General features: G+C 47.8%; 1 protein-coding gene across 15 annotated transcripts in view; it reads left to right on the forward strand.

Annotated features, from left to right (window-relative positions):
* ADAMTS17 (ADAM metallopeptidase with thrombospondin type 1 motif 17) overlaps positions 1–17761 on the forward strand; it is a 354337-nt gene that overhangs the window by 214200 nt on the left and 122376 nt on the right. For all 15 annotated transcript variants that reach the window (XM_082385141.1, XM_082385142.1, XM_082385143.1 and 12 more), the window contains 2 exons: positions 2725–2891; positions 11564–11691. In XM_082385141.1, coding sequence (XP_082241267.1) covers positions 2725–2891; positions 11564–11691 — 295 coding nt within the window. The remainder of the gene's footprint in view (positions 1–2724; positions 2892–11563; positions 11692–17761) is intronic.

The raw sequence follows: 17761 nt of genomic DNA on the forward strand, positions 1-17761 counted from the left end.
GGAAGCATCCTGAGGCACATGTGGTATCGCATGGGCTGCCCCCTCCCAGGCCCACTTTCTGCTGTATCCAGGAGTTCTCTTATGTCACATCTAATCTCCTCTCCACCTACCTGCTGTGAGGCATAAAGGTAGTTGGTATATGAGGGTCAGTCAGACGTAAATCTGGAAAACTCAATTGATGGAGGAAATTAAAAAGGAAACTAAAACAAAGCTTGATGACAATTCAGGAAGTTAATTACATGACATGTGCAAATCTCAGTCCACACCCTAAGGTGTGTAGGAAACGTAGCTTCCTTTATTTTTTTAGCAACAACCTAATTTGTATTTTTGAACTCCATTCTAGTCCATGTTGGATTCCTGATCACTTCAGGAGTTTTTGCCCCATTTTCCCTGAGTCCGCGTCTAAGTTAGGTTGAGGATGCATCTGGTTATTGTGATGTCTGGTGTATTCATCTCCTAGGGCTGCCTTAACAACCCTCTAACTGGGTGGCATAAATAATAGATTTATTCTCCCAGTTCTGGAGGCTAGAAGTCCAAAATCAAGGTTTGGAAGGGTTGGCTCCTTCTGAGGGCTGTAAGGGAGAATCTGGTGGTTTACTGGCAATCTTTGGCATTCCTTAGAGTGTAGAATCATCACCCTGATCTCTGTCTTCATCTTCACATGGCGTTCTCCCTGGGGGTGTCTGTCTCCAGATTTCCCCTTTTTATAATAACACCATTCATACTGAATTAGGAGCTCACCCTACTGTAGTGGTCCTATTTCCAAGTAAGGTCACAGTCTGATGCTCTAGAGGTTAGGACTTCAGCATATGAATTTTAGAAAGGACATAATTCAACCCACAACTTCTTACCATAGAGCATCTCTGCCTCACCCATTTCTTCTCTGGTCCCAGCCATGGGATGTGCAACTCGCCTGTTGTAGAAAAGATGTCCCTCCTGCTGGTCCACATGGTTCATCAGGGCCAGCCCCTCTCTGTTCCTTCTGCACCATGGTTTGTGGCACAGAAATACATTCATCTACCCACACTTGGCACTTGGGCCTGGGGCTCCTGGGGAGGTGGTCTGAGGCTCCATCTATCTGAGCATGCCATGCAGTCGTTTCCCTGAGCTCTAGCTGCCTCCCTGGTACTATGGGCAGGCAAACGAACAAAGGATCCCTCTCTTCTCAGATGTCATAAGCCTTAGAGAGGTTTTGCTGTTCCCTAACTTTGAGATCAAAACTCAGAACCCTCTGTGGAGCCACTAGCGTATGTAATCTCTCAAGGCTGCCTCCACTCCCAGGTGGGAGAGGTGTTGTCTGGGGTGTATGAGGTGGGCATGGAGGTATGAGCGATGCCCTTCCTCCTACTCCAGATGTTTCCTTGAACACATTTATGTAGACCAGGGGCCAGCAAGCTATGGCCCATGGGTCAAATCTGGCCCACCACTGGTTTTGTAAATAAAGTTTGATCGGCACATAGCCACACCCTTTTGTTTACACATTGTCTTGTGTTGGGTTTTGTCCAGCAGTGGCAGAATTGAGTAGTTGCAACAGAGACTGCGTGGCCCACAAAGCCAAAAAAATTGACTGCCTGGCCCTTTGCAGAGAAAGTTTGTGGATTCCTGGTATAGATTATTGTGACACAAAAGCCTAAAGACTTCTGCCACCTTCTGCTGTCATATCTCTTCCATAAGGCAATCATCATAGGGTGGTCTTACTGTCTGAACACAAGAAATGGCAAAGAGAGGAAAGGAAATATTCAAAATGAAATGGTTAGTGTATCAAAAAAATGTCACCTTGCTAACAGGTGTATATAGTTTGTGAAAAGTCATTGAGTGGAGCAGGTGTGATTTGTGCTGAATTTCAATAAAAAAGTGCTGGGGGAATGGTGAGGTGGCGGGGGGGGGGACAATCTTACTCCATCATGGTGCTCTTGGCATCGTGGAAGTAAAGGGCACCATTGAGGTTGCCCAGCTCAGAGTCCTAAGAGGACACCCAGGGCCTCGTGGAAGAGCTGGGCAGAGACAGCTTCAGCCAGCTGGGTCAGGGTCCTGCTGCTCCTCCTCAGTGCCCCTCTCATGTGCAGACATGGCCAGAGAACACAACTGGGTCTCCTGCACTGGTTAAAGCCCCAGCCTAAGCACAGAGCATCTAGGACCCAAGACCACAGCATGGAGCACGTGTGGTCTCACGCTTGCCTGGTAAGGGGTGCAAAACTGGGATCCGGCTGTCTCTACCCGAAGCCCATGAACAAGAGAATTAATCATTCTTATTCTTTTCATTACAGAGTAAATGAGAGCTATTTATTTGCCCATCCTAAAACTTAGTGACCTCTGGAGTATAGCTAGGAGCCATTTAAAGGTCTTCATTTTGTAGGAGACAAAAAATCAAAAAACCCACACACACCAAAAATTCCCCTTGGGGTTTTCAGTGTTACAGATGGTCAAGTTTTAAGTTCAGATGAAAGACACAATTTGTGGATCTTGGTGAACTGATTGATCCTCACTGTATTCTAATTCCAGATGACCTTGATTTAGAGTTCTTGGATGCATTTTTCTGATGGCTCACTTAGCATGTCGTCATCGTGGGCCTGGGATTGCTGAGAGATGGTGTGTAAGAGGAGAGGGGGGTTGCTTTGGAAACTTCGCCTGCCCCTTCCCCCTCCAGAAAGAGAGGCCGAACCTGAGCACCCCTGCTATTTCCGCAGCCTGTCTGGTTAACGCAGACCGCCCTCTTCCTTCTAGCCCGGGGCCTGGAGGCACGCACTGCCTGGGCGCCAGCGTGGAGCACGCAGTCTGTGAGAACTTGCCCTGCCCCAAGGGCCTGCCCAGCTTCCGTGACCAGCAGTGCCAGATGCATGACCGGCTGAGCAGCAAGAAGAAGGGCCTGCTGACAGCAGTGGTGGTTGACGGTAAAAGCATATGGCGCATCCTTTCAGAGTGGCCTCCCTACCCGCCTCCCCAACTCCCCAAAACCATAAACACCTCCTAGGAAAACCCAAAGGGCATCCCCACCCCCACAATCCACCCAAGAGGACACTCCAGTCCTGCCCAGCTCAGCCGTGGACCCACAGGGAGTTGAACTTGGATGACCCAGCTCTGTGAGATTTCCCAAAAGCAGCTGTGAGGCAGTCAGTGGACCAGATCCCTCCTGCCTGCCCCCTACCCCCGTTCTGTTCACAGCAAGGCGGGTGTGCTGGCAGCCTGCCATCTAATACCCTGTGCTGCCGGGCCCAGGCCAGCGTTGAGGAGAGCGAGGCTCTGCAGGAGCAGGACAGCGGGTTTGTGTGTCTGCTGTTTCTCTTTCCAGTGGTGACGCTTTCTTGCATTTCTTTTCTTGGTTCATCTTGGGTTGGCTCTTACTCTTTGACGGGAGTGTTTGGGGAAAGTTTTTTTTTTATTTTAACTTAGGTAACATTGGTTTATAACATTATGTAAATTTCATGTGTACAACACTATATTTTTCACTTGTGTATACACTACAGTGTGCTCCCCACCAGCAGTTAAGTTTCCATCCATCACCATACAGTTGACTCTCTTTACCCTCCCCCCACGCCCCCTTCCCCTCTGGTAACCACTACCCTGTTTATTGTATCTATGTGTTTGTATTTGTTTTGCTCCAGGACAGTTTACAACTTGGGGAAGATGATAATAAGCACAGGTCACATTTTCTTTCCCAGAGTTTTCTCCCAAATCAAGAGACTCTGCCCACTGGACATTACAAGCATTTCCAGTGGCTGATAAAATTCGAGGTGGGGTATCAGGTCTATAGGATTTGTTATGTTTGTTTATTGTCCATAAGGATCTCCCAGGGCCTAGTTCAGGGTTTTTTATGCTTAAAATTCTGTTCATCTTCAGGAAAAAAGAGTGTGTTATAATGATGACAACATGGTCCCATTTATGGAACATACCATGTGCCAGGCTCAAGTTAGCTCTGCTTATATCATCTCATTAAATATGCAAAACCACCCATGCAGAAGGTGAGAGGTTACAGGTTACGTGACACGTCTAAGCTGCTGCATGAGGAGCAGGGAGGGAACTGAGCCCAGTTCCGGAGGAGCTGACTCAGAAGATAACCAGCTGGCTTCCAGTAAGACAGAAAGATTTCACGAGTGCTGAGTGAGGATGCTTCAATAAGAACTCAAGCAACTGGGCCTGATTTTTACACAGCCTCTGAAGTATTTTGCAGGAGGCAAAATACTTTGCAGGAGAATGAGGTTCCTGTGCCAGGACTTAGGTTTCTTCCCTGTGATCTGAAGAACCTCTGAAATATACACTCTGTTACAAGCTCAAGCGTGCATAACTATGCCGGGGGTAGGCCCAGGCAGCACAGGGAATAATGGCCTCAGATCCGGAGCTTTTAACCCAACAACCTGACCCATCACCTTCAAACTGACGTGGGACATTCTAAACCAGAGCAGAGAATACCTACCCACCCAGCCGTGGGCTCATTTTAAAGCATCGGGGAGTTCCCCCAGACATTTTCCTTTTTTACAAAGACCACCACCTTTGGGAGCTGTGTGATTATAGCCACCCTGTCACCTAACCAGCAGATTTCCAGGGAGGTGGAGCCTTCACACCCTCGGCTTTCCCTGCAGACTAGGGAGAGAGGAGACCCATGCTCCCAAACAGGGGACAGGCAGCTGGAGGCTGGGGCTCACAAAAGAGCCTTGTGGCTCTGCCTGGGCATTCGTCTGATGCAGGAAGACATTTGAGGCTTCTAGACGTCCCAGGCGCACTCGGACCCCTAATCGGAAGGAAGATAGTGCTGGCAGGGGCTGCCGTGTTTGCAGCGCAGTGGCAGGTTTTGATGAGAAGCAGCTTCATTTCCAAACCTTCAACCATCCCCAGACTACCAGATAAGGATGGTTTAGGTCCCCTGTCTGTCCTCTCCCACGTCTTGGGAGCAAGAAGAGGTCAGGTCTAAGACAGACTCACCCACTCTCATTTCCTCTCTGCCATGTGCAAGGCCTTGTTATTCTTTCCTTGGTCTCTTGCTCCAGTTTTCAGTTTTCCTGCCTCATTTATTCAATGCAGAAATCCCACTGAAATGTCTGTTTTTCCACAGATTTCTCCAAGTCCAGATTAAACTTTTATTTTACTTCTAACCACTTTTGGATCACTGAGCTCCTTGGTTCCTTATCATTACAGTGGCTGAGGCTGATGTCTGCCCAGATCCCCCTTACAGGAAGCCTCCAAGTACAGCTATTTGGGGAAGCTCATTGGGTTCAGAATGTGTTTTTACCCACTCATTTTTTGTTTCTGCCAAAGCAATAAATAATTATAGCCAGAGTGCCACCACCTTTGATCTGAAAAGTGGAACCCTACTTGATAAGGACAGTAAGCCCTCTGCCTTTGAAGGAGAGACCCCAAGTACAGGGCTTTGCAAGGGTAGCTTGACACATCCCCCTCTGGGGTGGAATTGTCATGACTTCTTGCATATTTGGTTTCATTTCCTTCTCAAATATAAACAGAAGCCAGCGGGGGTTTTTTTTTTTGTTTTTTTTTTAAGGAGCGTTTCATGAGGATAAAAACAAAATAATAAATGGCCAATTCAGAAGGTAGGGGGAGAATAGAGATTATAAGTGTTCCTGTCACAACTCGGTTTATAAAAGGCACAATTCTAGCTCAGCCATGAGAGGAACGATTCCTGTGGTTGGGCTCTGGGCTGTTCTGAAGCCCATTATGACTGCCCTATTCATAGCGTTGCTATCGCTGTGGAATTCTTTGGCGAGTGACGCACAGTTCAAGAAAGGGGAAGCTATATTTTTTTCTTTTTTCTCTTATTGAAAAAAAAAAAAAAAAGGGAATTCTTGCAGAGGTAGATTTTCCAAGGGAGGGCTCAGGACCACAAATTCATACCACCTCCAAAAGAAGACAAAGACTTTCCTTAGAAAATATTTCTAAGTGGAAAAGCCTTTAGACAGAAACCCATTGAGATGGCCTGTTGCCAAACCCACCCCCTTTCTGCTTTCACTGTGGAATCTCATTTAAGTGGAAGCCTTCAAGAGTTTAGTCCTCCCCGCCCAGACCAGCAGGCCACGTGCCCATGGAAGTGTCAGAGGCCTTGGCGAAGGCCGTGTCTGGAAGTGGAGGTGCTTTCCCAGCTCCCTCTCCCAGCTGCCTCTCCCCGACATGGTGAAACTCCCTCTGGGTCTGAGCCTCCCAGGGGATGGAAGGTCTGATGGTCAGGGCTCTCTGACTCCAGCTTGACCACTCCGGCTAGAGCTGCTTAATGTAAAAGAGAGTGGTTGCGAAGATGCAGGGTATCTCACAGGTCCCCAGGGCCGGGATGAAGGTCTGGGGCCAGGGCCTCTGAAGATGTCAGGACCTTCTCTCCGTGTTCACCACAGCCTGCGTTTGTGACCCATTTCTTCCTGCCCCCGCTACAGACTGGCTTTCTTCTCACAACTTGTCCACGTACAGGCTGATGGGCAGCCCACTGCACCTTTTATAAAGTCTTCATCCTGTATTCAAATCCTTTGGGGCCAGATGTGGTTGGGAGTTCAGAGCATTTTAGGTGTTAGAAAAATAACAACATGCATCAACCATATATTATTTAATATCCCAGTGGGGTCCTGGGAAGCACCCCGCAGTCAGACACACAGACATCTCTACCAGGTAACCCATGAACAGTCTCTAAGTGGGGTACTGAGTACTACCAACAGTCTCATGTCAGTCAAGGCTAATTTTGCTGCCTAATGTGTCTGCCAAATATGTTTTTTAAAAAAATGCTTGCAGTTTTCAGAGCTTTTGGATATCTGAATTGTGGATGAGGGAGTGTAGACTTCTTAGAGATCCATCAATCATGAGCAGACAGAACCTCTCTATCTAATTTCAGTGCTGATTTCCCAGGAGAGAGACTCTGATTGGTCCAGCTGTGGTCAGGTGGCCATTCTTGGTCCAATCAACTGAGGCCCCCTGAGGCCTGCCTATGAGGTTGTGGTGGAGAGAAAGACTGTGATTGGCCCAGCTACAGTCATGTGGCCACTGCTGGTCCAATCAGCTGAGGCCTGGCTATGGGGTCATGGTGAGCAGCTTTGGGGGTAGGGAGCTGAGCAGCCTCCTCAGCGTGTATACCCCACAGAGGGCCAGGCAGGGCTGGGGTGAGCACCTGTGATGGCCTCAAAATTAGTGTCTCCACCTTAGTAAGACTTTGTAACCACTGGCAGAGAAAGAACAAGAGCACTAAGAGCCACAAGTATCGTCTGCACCATCCTCGTCCTGGAGCACAGCGGGGAGCCCTCCAAGCCCCCACCAAGCAGATGTGGTGGTGTGGCTCTTAAGACCCCAAGCCCATCTCACATGCCCTGTCTGTGGTTTCCCCATCCAAGTGTAAGTCCTGACGACAAGTGAACCAGTGAGAAGCTGGGACCCACCCCAAACAGTCAGCCTCAATCCGAATTTAATCTCAGCACACATCAGCCAGGCAAGAGGGATGTTCCAAGCTTCTTTCCTTAGAGTGTGTTGTTGTATAACTTTTAAGAAGATTTGACCTCCTTCTGTACAACTGTGGATGTAGGAGTGTTGACACTGCCCAAAGCTGAAATCCAACACCTCATGTCATTTATCAGGAGATTAATTGCCCACCGAGGGCAGCTTGCAGGGGAATATTCAGAGAATTTCGAGAGGTTCTGAGCTGCCTCGAGTTTTATAAAGTTTATCCTGAGACATAGTGCTACACCTTCCTAGAGGTGTGAGGTGCCCTGAATTCTGAGCAGAATCCTCAGAAAAGGAGATGGACAAATGGAGAGAGTTCCAGCTGAGCAGAGGAAGGAAGTATTACCTCTGGACTCTGTTGTGGGGCCTGCGGCTCCCAGACTACCGTAGCCACGGGGGACGGTGTCTGCAGGTGGGAGAGTGGAATACAGGTGGAGTTGAGTGTACCCTCTTGCCTGGGGTCATGGTCAGAATCCCTCCATCTGAGGTTGGGACCACCTGCTTTGCAGAGTCTCTACTTCCCTGATGTTCACACCAAAGAGCCGAGAAAGGGATCTTCATCCCTTTTAAGTCTGGTCTTTCTAACTTACCTCAAAAGAGCCTCCACTTTTCTACCCAAATCCCATTTTCATCTCTGCCTAAATCAGAGTATACACTCAGAAACGTTCATAAAACTGGTGGTTTGTTTTCAGCAGCACCATTTTGCCCTCTTGGTATCTTTGACCCCAGAGTTCTCCATTCAGAAAGAAAACAGTGATGGTGGAAAGAAACCAGGATGGGGTGAAGAGGCCAGGGTCTGGCTCTGCCAGCTGAGGGACTCTGGGCAGCCATGCACGTTCTCTGAGCCTGTGTGCTTGTCTGTAAGATAGAATGATGACAGCACCCACCTGAAATGCATAGACACTACTTAGCATGCTGCATGGCACCATCATCATTACTACTGCTACTGAACGAATCTCCTCAAAGCTCAGTGACTCCATATACTGAGGCAGTACTTCAGTTTAAATGTAATCCATAGTTTTGAAACTGCTTTGTCCAAGGGATCCATTCTTACAGTGAAACACTAGAGGAAGCCCAGTATGTGGACAAGGTATAGCCATCCATTCAAGATGGGGGCTGTGTGCTGCCTCTGTCTCAGTGGCTCTCTGAGATGCTCAAAGGAAACCTCAGGGTCCCAAAGAGCACCTCCAAAATCTTGTCAAGTTAGCCTCCCAGAACCTGATCTCTGTTTACGTTTCAGTCTCCCATAGTTCTCCTTTCACTGGCTACCATCTTGGGTTATTCCATCTAAATGGAGGGACAACTGCCCCCAGCTTGCCAGCTGGAGAAATGGATCATTCCTTCTAGTATGCCCTGTCCTCTGACAGCTCAGATCAGACCCATGCGGCTTTTCACAGTATGCCTCATCGGGGATTTGCTGTGTACTTGTCTACAAGACCACCAGGGCCTTGAAAGGCATGCATGACTCATCTTTCTTTCCCAAGCAGTGCCAAAAGGGTGCCTTGTGTGAGAGAGGGGCTCCATCCATGTTTGTTAAATGAATAAGTGAATCATTGTTACTTTGCTTACCTGGGAATCTACCCTTCACAGCAGATTTCCCTCCCCCACAGCTAACTGGAACAGCCAAGTTGAACATCTCCACTGTGCCCCTGTAGCTTCTTTCTAGTGTTCTAAGGCAAGACTTATTTTGTTGATGATGTTGATCAGCAGCACTCCATGGGAGAGGAGCTCTATGGAAAGCTGTTGAACACAGTGGCAGTTTAGTGAATGTCACCCAATCACAAAAGCTCCAGAACCTGGATAAGACAACATGTCTGCTCTGACAAGAACTCTCCAGCTAGGATGCCAAGGTCTACTGAGGCCAAGTCAGCTCCGGAAGCCTTTTTTTTTTACCCCTGCCCTTGCTCACCTGAGACCACCAGAAGGACCCACTGGGGAAGGTTCATGGTGGAAACAAAGGGCCTGGCAGAGACAGCACAAAGATGTTGGTGTATCTCTCTCTGGAAGTTCCTTTGCAAAATAATTGTATAAACCACATTAGAATTAGGTGACTGAGAGAAAGAGAGAAAAGGTGCATTTATCTTTCTCAATTGTGTACAAAAGAACAAAATCCATTCATTTATTAAAAAATAAATAATCCTGAAGCTTTCCCACTAAGATCAATTACAAGACAAGGAAGTCCCCTTTCACCACTACTTTTTCAACATCATACTGGAAGACCTAGTTAATGCAATAAGACAAGAAAAGGAAATAAGAGTTACAGTAAGTCTCCTACATACAAACAAATTCAGTTCTGAGAGTGTGTTCATAAGTCCAATTTGTTTGTAAGTCCAACAGAGTTAGCCTAGGTACCCAACTAACACAATCGGCTATTTAGTACTGTACTGAAATAAGTTTATAATACATTCGCATCTTTGAAAGTTCGCAACTTAAAGGTTCATGTGTAGGGGACTTACTATATACAGATTGGGAAGAAAGAAAACTATCTTTATTTGAAGATGACATAATCATCTATGTAGAAAATCCAAAAGAATCAACAGAAAAAACCTCCTGGAACTAGTAAGGGATTATAGCAAGGTTTCAGGATATAAGGTACATGTACGAAAGTCAGTCGCTTCCCTATATAAGAACAATGAGCAAGTGGAGTTTGAAATTAAAAACACAATACCAGGGACTTCCCTGGCAGTCCAGAGGTTAAGACTCTGCACTTCCACTACAGAGGCCTGATCGGGGAACTAAGATCCTGTATGCCGTGCCATGCAGCCAAAAAATAAAAATAAAAGGAACACTGCTGAAATTCTTAAAACAAAAACAAAAACACAATGCCATTTACATTAGCACCCCCAAAATGAAATAATTAGGTATAAGTCCAACAAAATATGTTTAAGATCTATATGAGGAAAACTACAAAACTCTGATGAATGAAATAAAACAATTACAAAAATGGGGAAATATTCCATATCAATGGAAAGACATCAAGATGCCAATTCTTTCCAATTTGATCTAGAGATTCAGGGCAATCCTGATGAAAATTCCAGTAAGTTATTTTGGGCATATCAACAAACTGACTCTAAAGTTTATATAGAAAGATGAAAATATTTACCAAGTCCTTCTGTGAGCCAGGTCCTGGGACTGACCTGGGGACAAAAGATGAAAGTTCAGTTCCTTGTCCTCCAAGGGCTCCCATTTCCATCAGTTCTTCAATCTAAAGGGAATTACAATCCATCCCCTTCAAACTCCTGTAGCAACAGGACCCACCTTATAAGAAATCCTCTTGTATATGGGAGTTGCTCAAACAATTATAGGACAGTAGGATTTGAGGGCTTTAATGGAGGTGTGTGCAAAGTGCAGATAGAGAGTCCAAGTCAGAGGTGGCATGAGAAGAGAGAGCTCTGGAGTGGAAGTTTCTGGGGTGCCAGGAATCTTCCAGAAAGCTAAGTGCAGGGAGAGATTTCCAGGCAGAGGGAACAATCTAGGCAAAGGCGTGAGATCTTGGCATGTTCTGGGAGCTCACTTCGTTCCAGCAGCAGCAGAAACCAGGGTTTCCATCCTGCCTGGGGACATGGCTCTTACAAGTTGTCCTAGAGGCTTCTGTGTCCCCTTTCTGTTCCTTATTCCTGCTCCGTTTCTTCCAGGGCCTTCTTACCACATACCACAGCGCTGCAGCTTTTATCCAGCGGCTGGGGAGCACTAAAGCTTTAGCAAAAGCCACTGCCGTGGAGACGCCCCTGGGCCTGCTCCCCTCACTGGGAGGCCTTCTTGTTCGCCTCCTCCCCCTTTCCCACCCCAGGCTCACCCTTGATACATAGTCAACTTGCTTAGAGGTTAGCACACGACAAAATGTTTGTTCTGCCTGGTATTTTTAATACCTTAAGGAAAAAGAAATACTGTATCTTTGCAAAGGATAAAGAGAACAAGGTACAGAAAAGCCCACAGTGCTCTCACCTCTGTGTCATTCACCTGATTTCTCCATTTTCTGTTTCACGTGTTCCAAGGGCTGGGTGCAACATGTGCCATGTACCTGTGACCTTGATCCCATGTCGACTTCTCATCTCTTGGGCTGGCCTGTCGCCCACATGCATCTGCACCCTGCATGGCCCCCAAACCCCATCCCACGTCAACGTCCACCCCTTTCCCTCCTTAGATAAGCCGTGTGAACTCTACTGCTCGCCCCTCGGGAAGGAGTCCCCGCTGCTGGTGGCCGACAGGGTCCTGGACGGCACGCCTTGCGGGCCCTACGAGACCGACCTCTGTGTGCACGGCAGGTGCCAGGTGACGTGTTTTCCTTGTGTCCTTGGCAGGGCTTTGGAGGGGAGGCTCCCTCCAGAGGGGCTCAGGGTGGCGGGGGCCTGGGTGAGGAATTACATCGGTGGTGCTGCCACCTGCAGCCTGGCACCCCTCCCTCCCTCAGCAGTGACTGAGCATGAGGCCCAAGTGCAGGCCAACCAAGAGATGAGGTGCTGAAAGAGTAGTGGCAACATGGGTCATCTCAAAAAACTTGGAGTAACTTTAGACATCATGACAAAGGGAAGAGCAGATAGACTACTAGGTGGGACTGGAAGATGTGTATGAACATACGTTTTTGGACAAGCTGTGCTTGTTTAGCTATAAAAGATATAGTAAAACTGAGCATATGCCTTCACAGGTGGTACCTGGGTATGTGACTATGGTTGGCTTTTGGGACTGCTCCACCCGCTGGAATATAATCCCCAAACCCATCATGATGTTGGATGTCTGTGATTCATTAGCATGATGAAAGATGTCATTTAAGAAGACAAAAAGAGAAAGGAGGGAGGGAGGGTGTCCGACCATTTCAACCCTAGTGGATTTTTTTCCCTGCAAAGTCCAAACTAGTCTAAGACTAGGATTTTTCAGGGAAAAACTTGACAGTATCCAGACTCCTTTGGCACTGCCTGGCTTTGTTATCAAATACAAATATGTAGGGGTGATAGACACTTGGTGCCCGAGAGTCTTGGCCAGGCATCCTCCCAGGGAAGGAGGGGCGACAGGCCCTCAGGGCTGCTGCATTGTAGCAAAGAATGGGCAGAGCCTCTGGCGGAGATGTGGACAATGATCTTATCATTATCATTGAAAGAAAAATGGCTGATGATTCTGGTTCTTTGGTAAACCTGCTAGCAAGCCAAGTGCAAGATCTGTTTCTGTCCTAAATTATACACTTGCATGGGCCATGGTGCAGCCCAATGACGTATGTTCCTTTAGCAAACATTTCCCTAGTTAAAAGCACTTGTATTCTTTAGAGCAGCACCAGCTGAGCCACCTCCAGCCTCTCACCAGCATCTTCTGCAGTGTTCTTATCAATGTGGAAACATTTCTAAGAATCCTGAAATTTTCTGGCCAGTGCGGTCCACATTAAGTGGCCAGACATGATTTCAGCTCTAAGTGATCAGTGACAGTGTGCCCCTTCCGTGACATTGGTTCTAACTGCAGCCTTTTCAATTAGGGAATCTCCCCCATACCATGACAGTGAAACTCTCAGTCCTTTAGTGAGTACAGCAGGGTTTTTGAGATGCCACTCAAGGTATTTCAATAGCCTTAAGTGTGCAGTCATCAGGGCACCATCGAGCCAGAGCCTGCCCTGCACTTGGGTGTGACACGAATGACATGTGTACACTCGCCTTCCCATTCCCACCCCCATCCCATTCCACCCCCCAGTCCATTTCAAATGCCTCTACCACCATCTTCATTGCATATACTCACCCTGCACTGAGACTTAGTGCTAACCAAGCTCGACCCCTCAAGGCAGGGGGCACTAGAGCACGGAGGTGCAGATGGTGGCCCCTTTCACAGTGCTCTACAGCAGGTGGGGTTTAATGCTCCTTAGAGCCTCACCCTGACAATGGGGAGACCTCTGCCTGCCAGTTCTTGGAAGTACCGTCTCCTCTACCTGGAAGCATCCCAGTGACCCACTGCCTCCAGGCCATCCACCAGTCCTAGCAGAAGGACCGCTGTCCTGGGAGATGGCAGCACACCTACCAGCAAGCACCTCATGAGAGAAACAACTTGCTTTCTGAAGGAAGTTAAAAATCCCATCTGTAATTTTTCTAGTAGTGCTCATTCTTCAGAGAGAATCTATGAAGGTTAACTTTAGCCCAAGGTTAACTCAATTCTCACAAAAATCCAAATTAGTAAAGTCAGAGCTAATGAAGTTTTATAATAACATTGAGCATATTTAAATAAGACTATAAGAAATTAAGTACGAATACAGTATTTATGCCTAGTTACAGTGATTGCCAAAGTGGAAAGTTCTGGATTTCTGTGGTCCTTGTGAATGAGTAAGGCAAAGAATATTGGTTAAAGAGAAGAAGAGTAATAGTAATAAAAAGATATCTCAGGGGTTTTGTGAGCAGAGGGTCTGTACCTATTCATCAATGTCATTATCTAATTATAGTGGATAAAAGGTAGAAATCATCCATGTTTTATGTAAGACAGCACTTCCAGAAATGTTGCCATGGTTTACTTGCTAGTTTTTCCCACTGTTCCCTTCAGCTATAAATTTTGCTATTTTGGGGTAGCAGAAGGAGTTCTGGGAAATTCTGAGAAACATGGTGACTAGTTGGTGGGGAATGGCAGGGACGAGAGGCTCCAAAATGGCATTTTGAGAAGATTCCACTAAGCTCCACATAGCAGGCTGATTCAAACCATAACATGAAACACGGAAATACCATTTTACTCTGTTTTATGAGGACTGAGTTAAGTTTCATTTCAGTGAGTCACAAATTACTTAACATGCTGAAATGAAACTTAACAGTGCTCATAAAAGTGGGAGTGAGTTGGGGGAAGAAACACAAACATTGTCTATTTTTCAGCAAGTCCCTATAAATCAGGAGTCCCATCATTAATGATTCCTACTGTTGGCCTCCAGAAGCAAGGAAATCAAGTTAATACGCCTCTAATGTGCAACTTGCCTCAAAGCTGCTGACCGGCAGTGGGTGAGTCAAATGGATGGACATGTCTGCATGGACCTGGGACCAGATATGCTTGGCTTTTCTTTAAGGCCTCATCAGCTAACGTACACTTGCAGCCAATGTACTCCGATTACAGTCACATTTCCTTGGGACCCTAACTTGTGTACATATCCCTGGCTTGATGAACACCAAAACAAAACACCTTCAGGGCGTATAAGCTTATTCAGTGGAGGGATTGTGTCTGATTGTCTGTGTTCTCCAAGGGGCTGACTTAAAGGACAGACAGCCTCTGATTGCATTTTGCAAAGAAAAAAAGAGTGGGTGGGTCACCTGCTCTTAGGACTTCAGCGATTCTGGAATCTGGAGCTTATTTCAATGGACCATTTTCATTGCCCAGAATTTATTGGCCTCTTATTTTGTGGTCTATTAGGCAAGTGGAATTACTGCTAGAATCTAGGAGAATTATAAGAGGCTCTGGCCTCAGAGTCCCCCTGTGTAAAAAGGGGTAACAAGCATGCAGGAATCTGTACCGGGTGTTTCTGCATGCATGGGCCTTTCAACAGTGCTGAAACTTTATCCACAGCAGTGCTTAAAACTCTGAAGTCATTCCCTGTATCCCTTTTATCTGATTAACCTCCCATAGCAACTTCTGGATTAAGCCAGCAGACTGAGCCACATGTTCACCCCTCTTCCATCCCAGGACTCCACGAATCCAGCGGTTAAGGCAGCATAGCACAAACCATGGTGGTGAAGAGAAGCAGAGGCCACCCTTTGACAAGACGGCAGAAGTGGATGGAAGTTTCACTGAAGAAACAGAGGCCAGAACTGGAACAGATGGAGAGTCAAAACCAAAAAGAAAGCAAGATGCTTGAGGAAGTCTAGGACTTGGGAATGGAAGGTGGGAGGGAGGAGTTGGCTGAAAATAATGAGTTACCATTGCTGACCATGCCCAGCCTGGCACTGGGAGCTTGACGGGCTGTTAGGGAATTATCTTCAGGCTCTTTTCCGAAGTTGTGTGATAAGCTGTTCAGGGACAGCTGAAGCAGGGGAGGGACCCCAGTACTCTAGCATAGCGCCCACCCTCTGGGACTGGGGGCAGAGCCCAGCTTCCCTCCCGCCAGTCCCGAATGGAAGACTGCCACCCTCGCATCTGGAGTTCCATCAGTTGGCCCTTCTGTGCCTCATTCTCAAATACGAGTGGTCAACCAGAGATCATCAGCTCTCTGAAGAAAACCAGCAGCAGGAATGAGAAAGACCAAGAAAAACAAACAGGAAAACTGACCCTGGCAGAAAATTGAGATAATTACTGAATTCTGTATGCAGCCAAATGATCAACCAAGCATGCAGGCAAAATAAAGTAATTTTGAGACATGGAAGAACTCAGAAATTTTATTTTCCATGCATCCATTCTGAAGAAATGACATGTAGTTTAGCAAGACAAGGATGAAGTCCAGAATGAGGAAGACGAGCCCAACAGGACTTGGTGGAGCTGACCCAGAAGCCCAGATGATGCTGGGATGGGGGCTGCATCGCTGGCTGAAAGTAGCAATTAAATTTAAAACAAGAAGTCAGTGGTGTCCCTCTAACAGCAGAGAGAGAGTGAGGCAATAGTTGGAAGATAGCTATTAAGTTGAAGAAAGGAAGTGCTTCTCCTCTCAGCCAGAAAAATAAACACAAACAAGACCATCGAAACCTGTGTGAGGAAGTCCCAGTTCAAAAATGAGAAAGTTAAACTGCACTGTTGTGAGAGGGGTGACTCTGCTGTCAGGCTCGGGGTGCAGAGGGCCTGGCTTGAAAACCAAAGTCTCCTATTCCCAGTTTGGCCCAGGGCCCAGCTTGATGAGAGGTCAGCATTTTTATGTGTTTATTGAACACGTATTCTGTGCTCAGCACCATGCTGGCCACTGTGTTTGGGTTGAGGACAAGAGTACAGAGGATTATAAGACACTGTCCTCCACATGCTTATGGTGTGTCTGTCGGGAAGATGAGACTGACTCATGTGAAACCCTAACAACCACAGGTGAAGGTGTGATCAAGAGCCAGTGAGAGACTGGGTTTAGACAGAGCAGAAAGAACATTCCATGTGCTGGACGCTGAAAGGTGCACTGGGCATGCAGTGCTCAGCAGGACCAAGAGGGTTACTGTCCCCGTGCACCGTACAGACAAGAAACATATAAACTCACAGACCTGGTCGTTCCTGGGACTGACCCGTGTGAGGACGAAACGGTGTCGTAGACAGGGGGCTGCGAGTGGTGCAGCAGGGCCCTCCGAGGAGACAGAGCCAGCCCAGCGGAGACATGGGGGAGGACGCTCCCAGCAGAAGGCAGCAGGGGTGAGGCTGGCACGTTCCAGAAACAGTGGAGGGCAGGGGGCAGAGGCTCCAGGGCCTGGGCCGGGCAGGCTGTGTCTGGAATCTGGGTTTATTCTGACTGGGGGGGTGATGGAGCTCGCGGGAGCGGGGCTGGAGGTGGTTGGACTCCGTGTGCACTTGGAGAAGGAGGGAGGGAAGCTGGGGAGCTGAGCGGTTGGGATGAGATCGGGGAGGGCCCCAGGTTCCTAAGTGTGGGCATACTCGATAGGCAGTGGGGTCCACAGCCATGACCAGGTGAAGATCAGTCTGGCAGCAGCGGGAAGAAAACCAGCAGTGTGATAAGTCATTTGCTGAGTAATGAGGGTCTAAACTGGGCAGTGGCCAAGAGCACAGAGAAGAAATAGACACTAGAGAGGTTCAGGGGGCAAAGCCACGAGGCCGGCACCTAAGTGAGTATATCAAGAAGAGGGGTCGGAAATGGCTTGGAGGCCTCAGGCTTAGGGCCGGGAAGGCAGCCGTGTCTGTCAGCTGCAGGAGGGCGGCAAGAGGCATCCAGCAGTAGAACTGAGAAGTCAGGAGCCAGCAGCTTTAGAGGAGGAGCCGGTATTTCAGTGTGGCCCCACTGAGGTCAGTGTCCTGGCCAGAGAGTCTAGGGGGGCTGTCAGCAGACCGGCCCTCTGTGAGCCTGGGTGGGAGGGCGAGTGTGAGGTTTAAGAGCCATCTGCATGTGAGTGAGTGTTGCAGCTTAAGGAGAAGGTGACATTACCAAGAAAAATCAGAAGCAGAAGGGGCACGAGAGCTGCCCACTTTTGGACGAGAGAGAGGGGAGGCAGAACTGTCCAAGGGGTCGGGAAAGAATCACACAAGAGCCGCCTCAGATGCCCGCTCCCTTCTCGGCCTCTGTCTTAGTGTCTTTATTCCAAGTTAGGCATGTAACAGGAGTCCAGTAACCATGCTTTGGGTGAATGAATATATGCACAGCTGCAGATGGGGTATCATCAGATGCTACAGAGCGACAGGTCAAAGATGAGGATGGAGAAATGGTCACTGGATGTGGTGACCAGGAGGTTGTCTGTCACTGGTGATGGTCCATCGAGCAGCGGCA

Source organism: Balaenoptera borealis (assembly GCF_965194805.1).
Source record: "Balaenoptera borealis genome assembly, chromosome: 3".
NCBI lineage: Eukaryota > Metazoa > Chordata > Mammalia > Artiodactyla > Balaenopteridae > Balaenoptera > Balaenoptera borealis.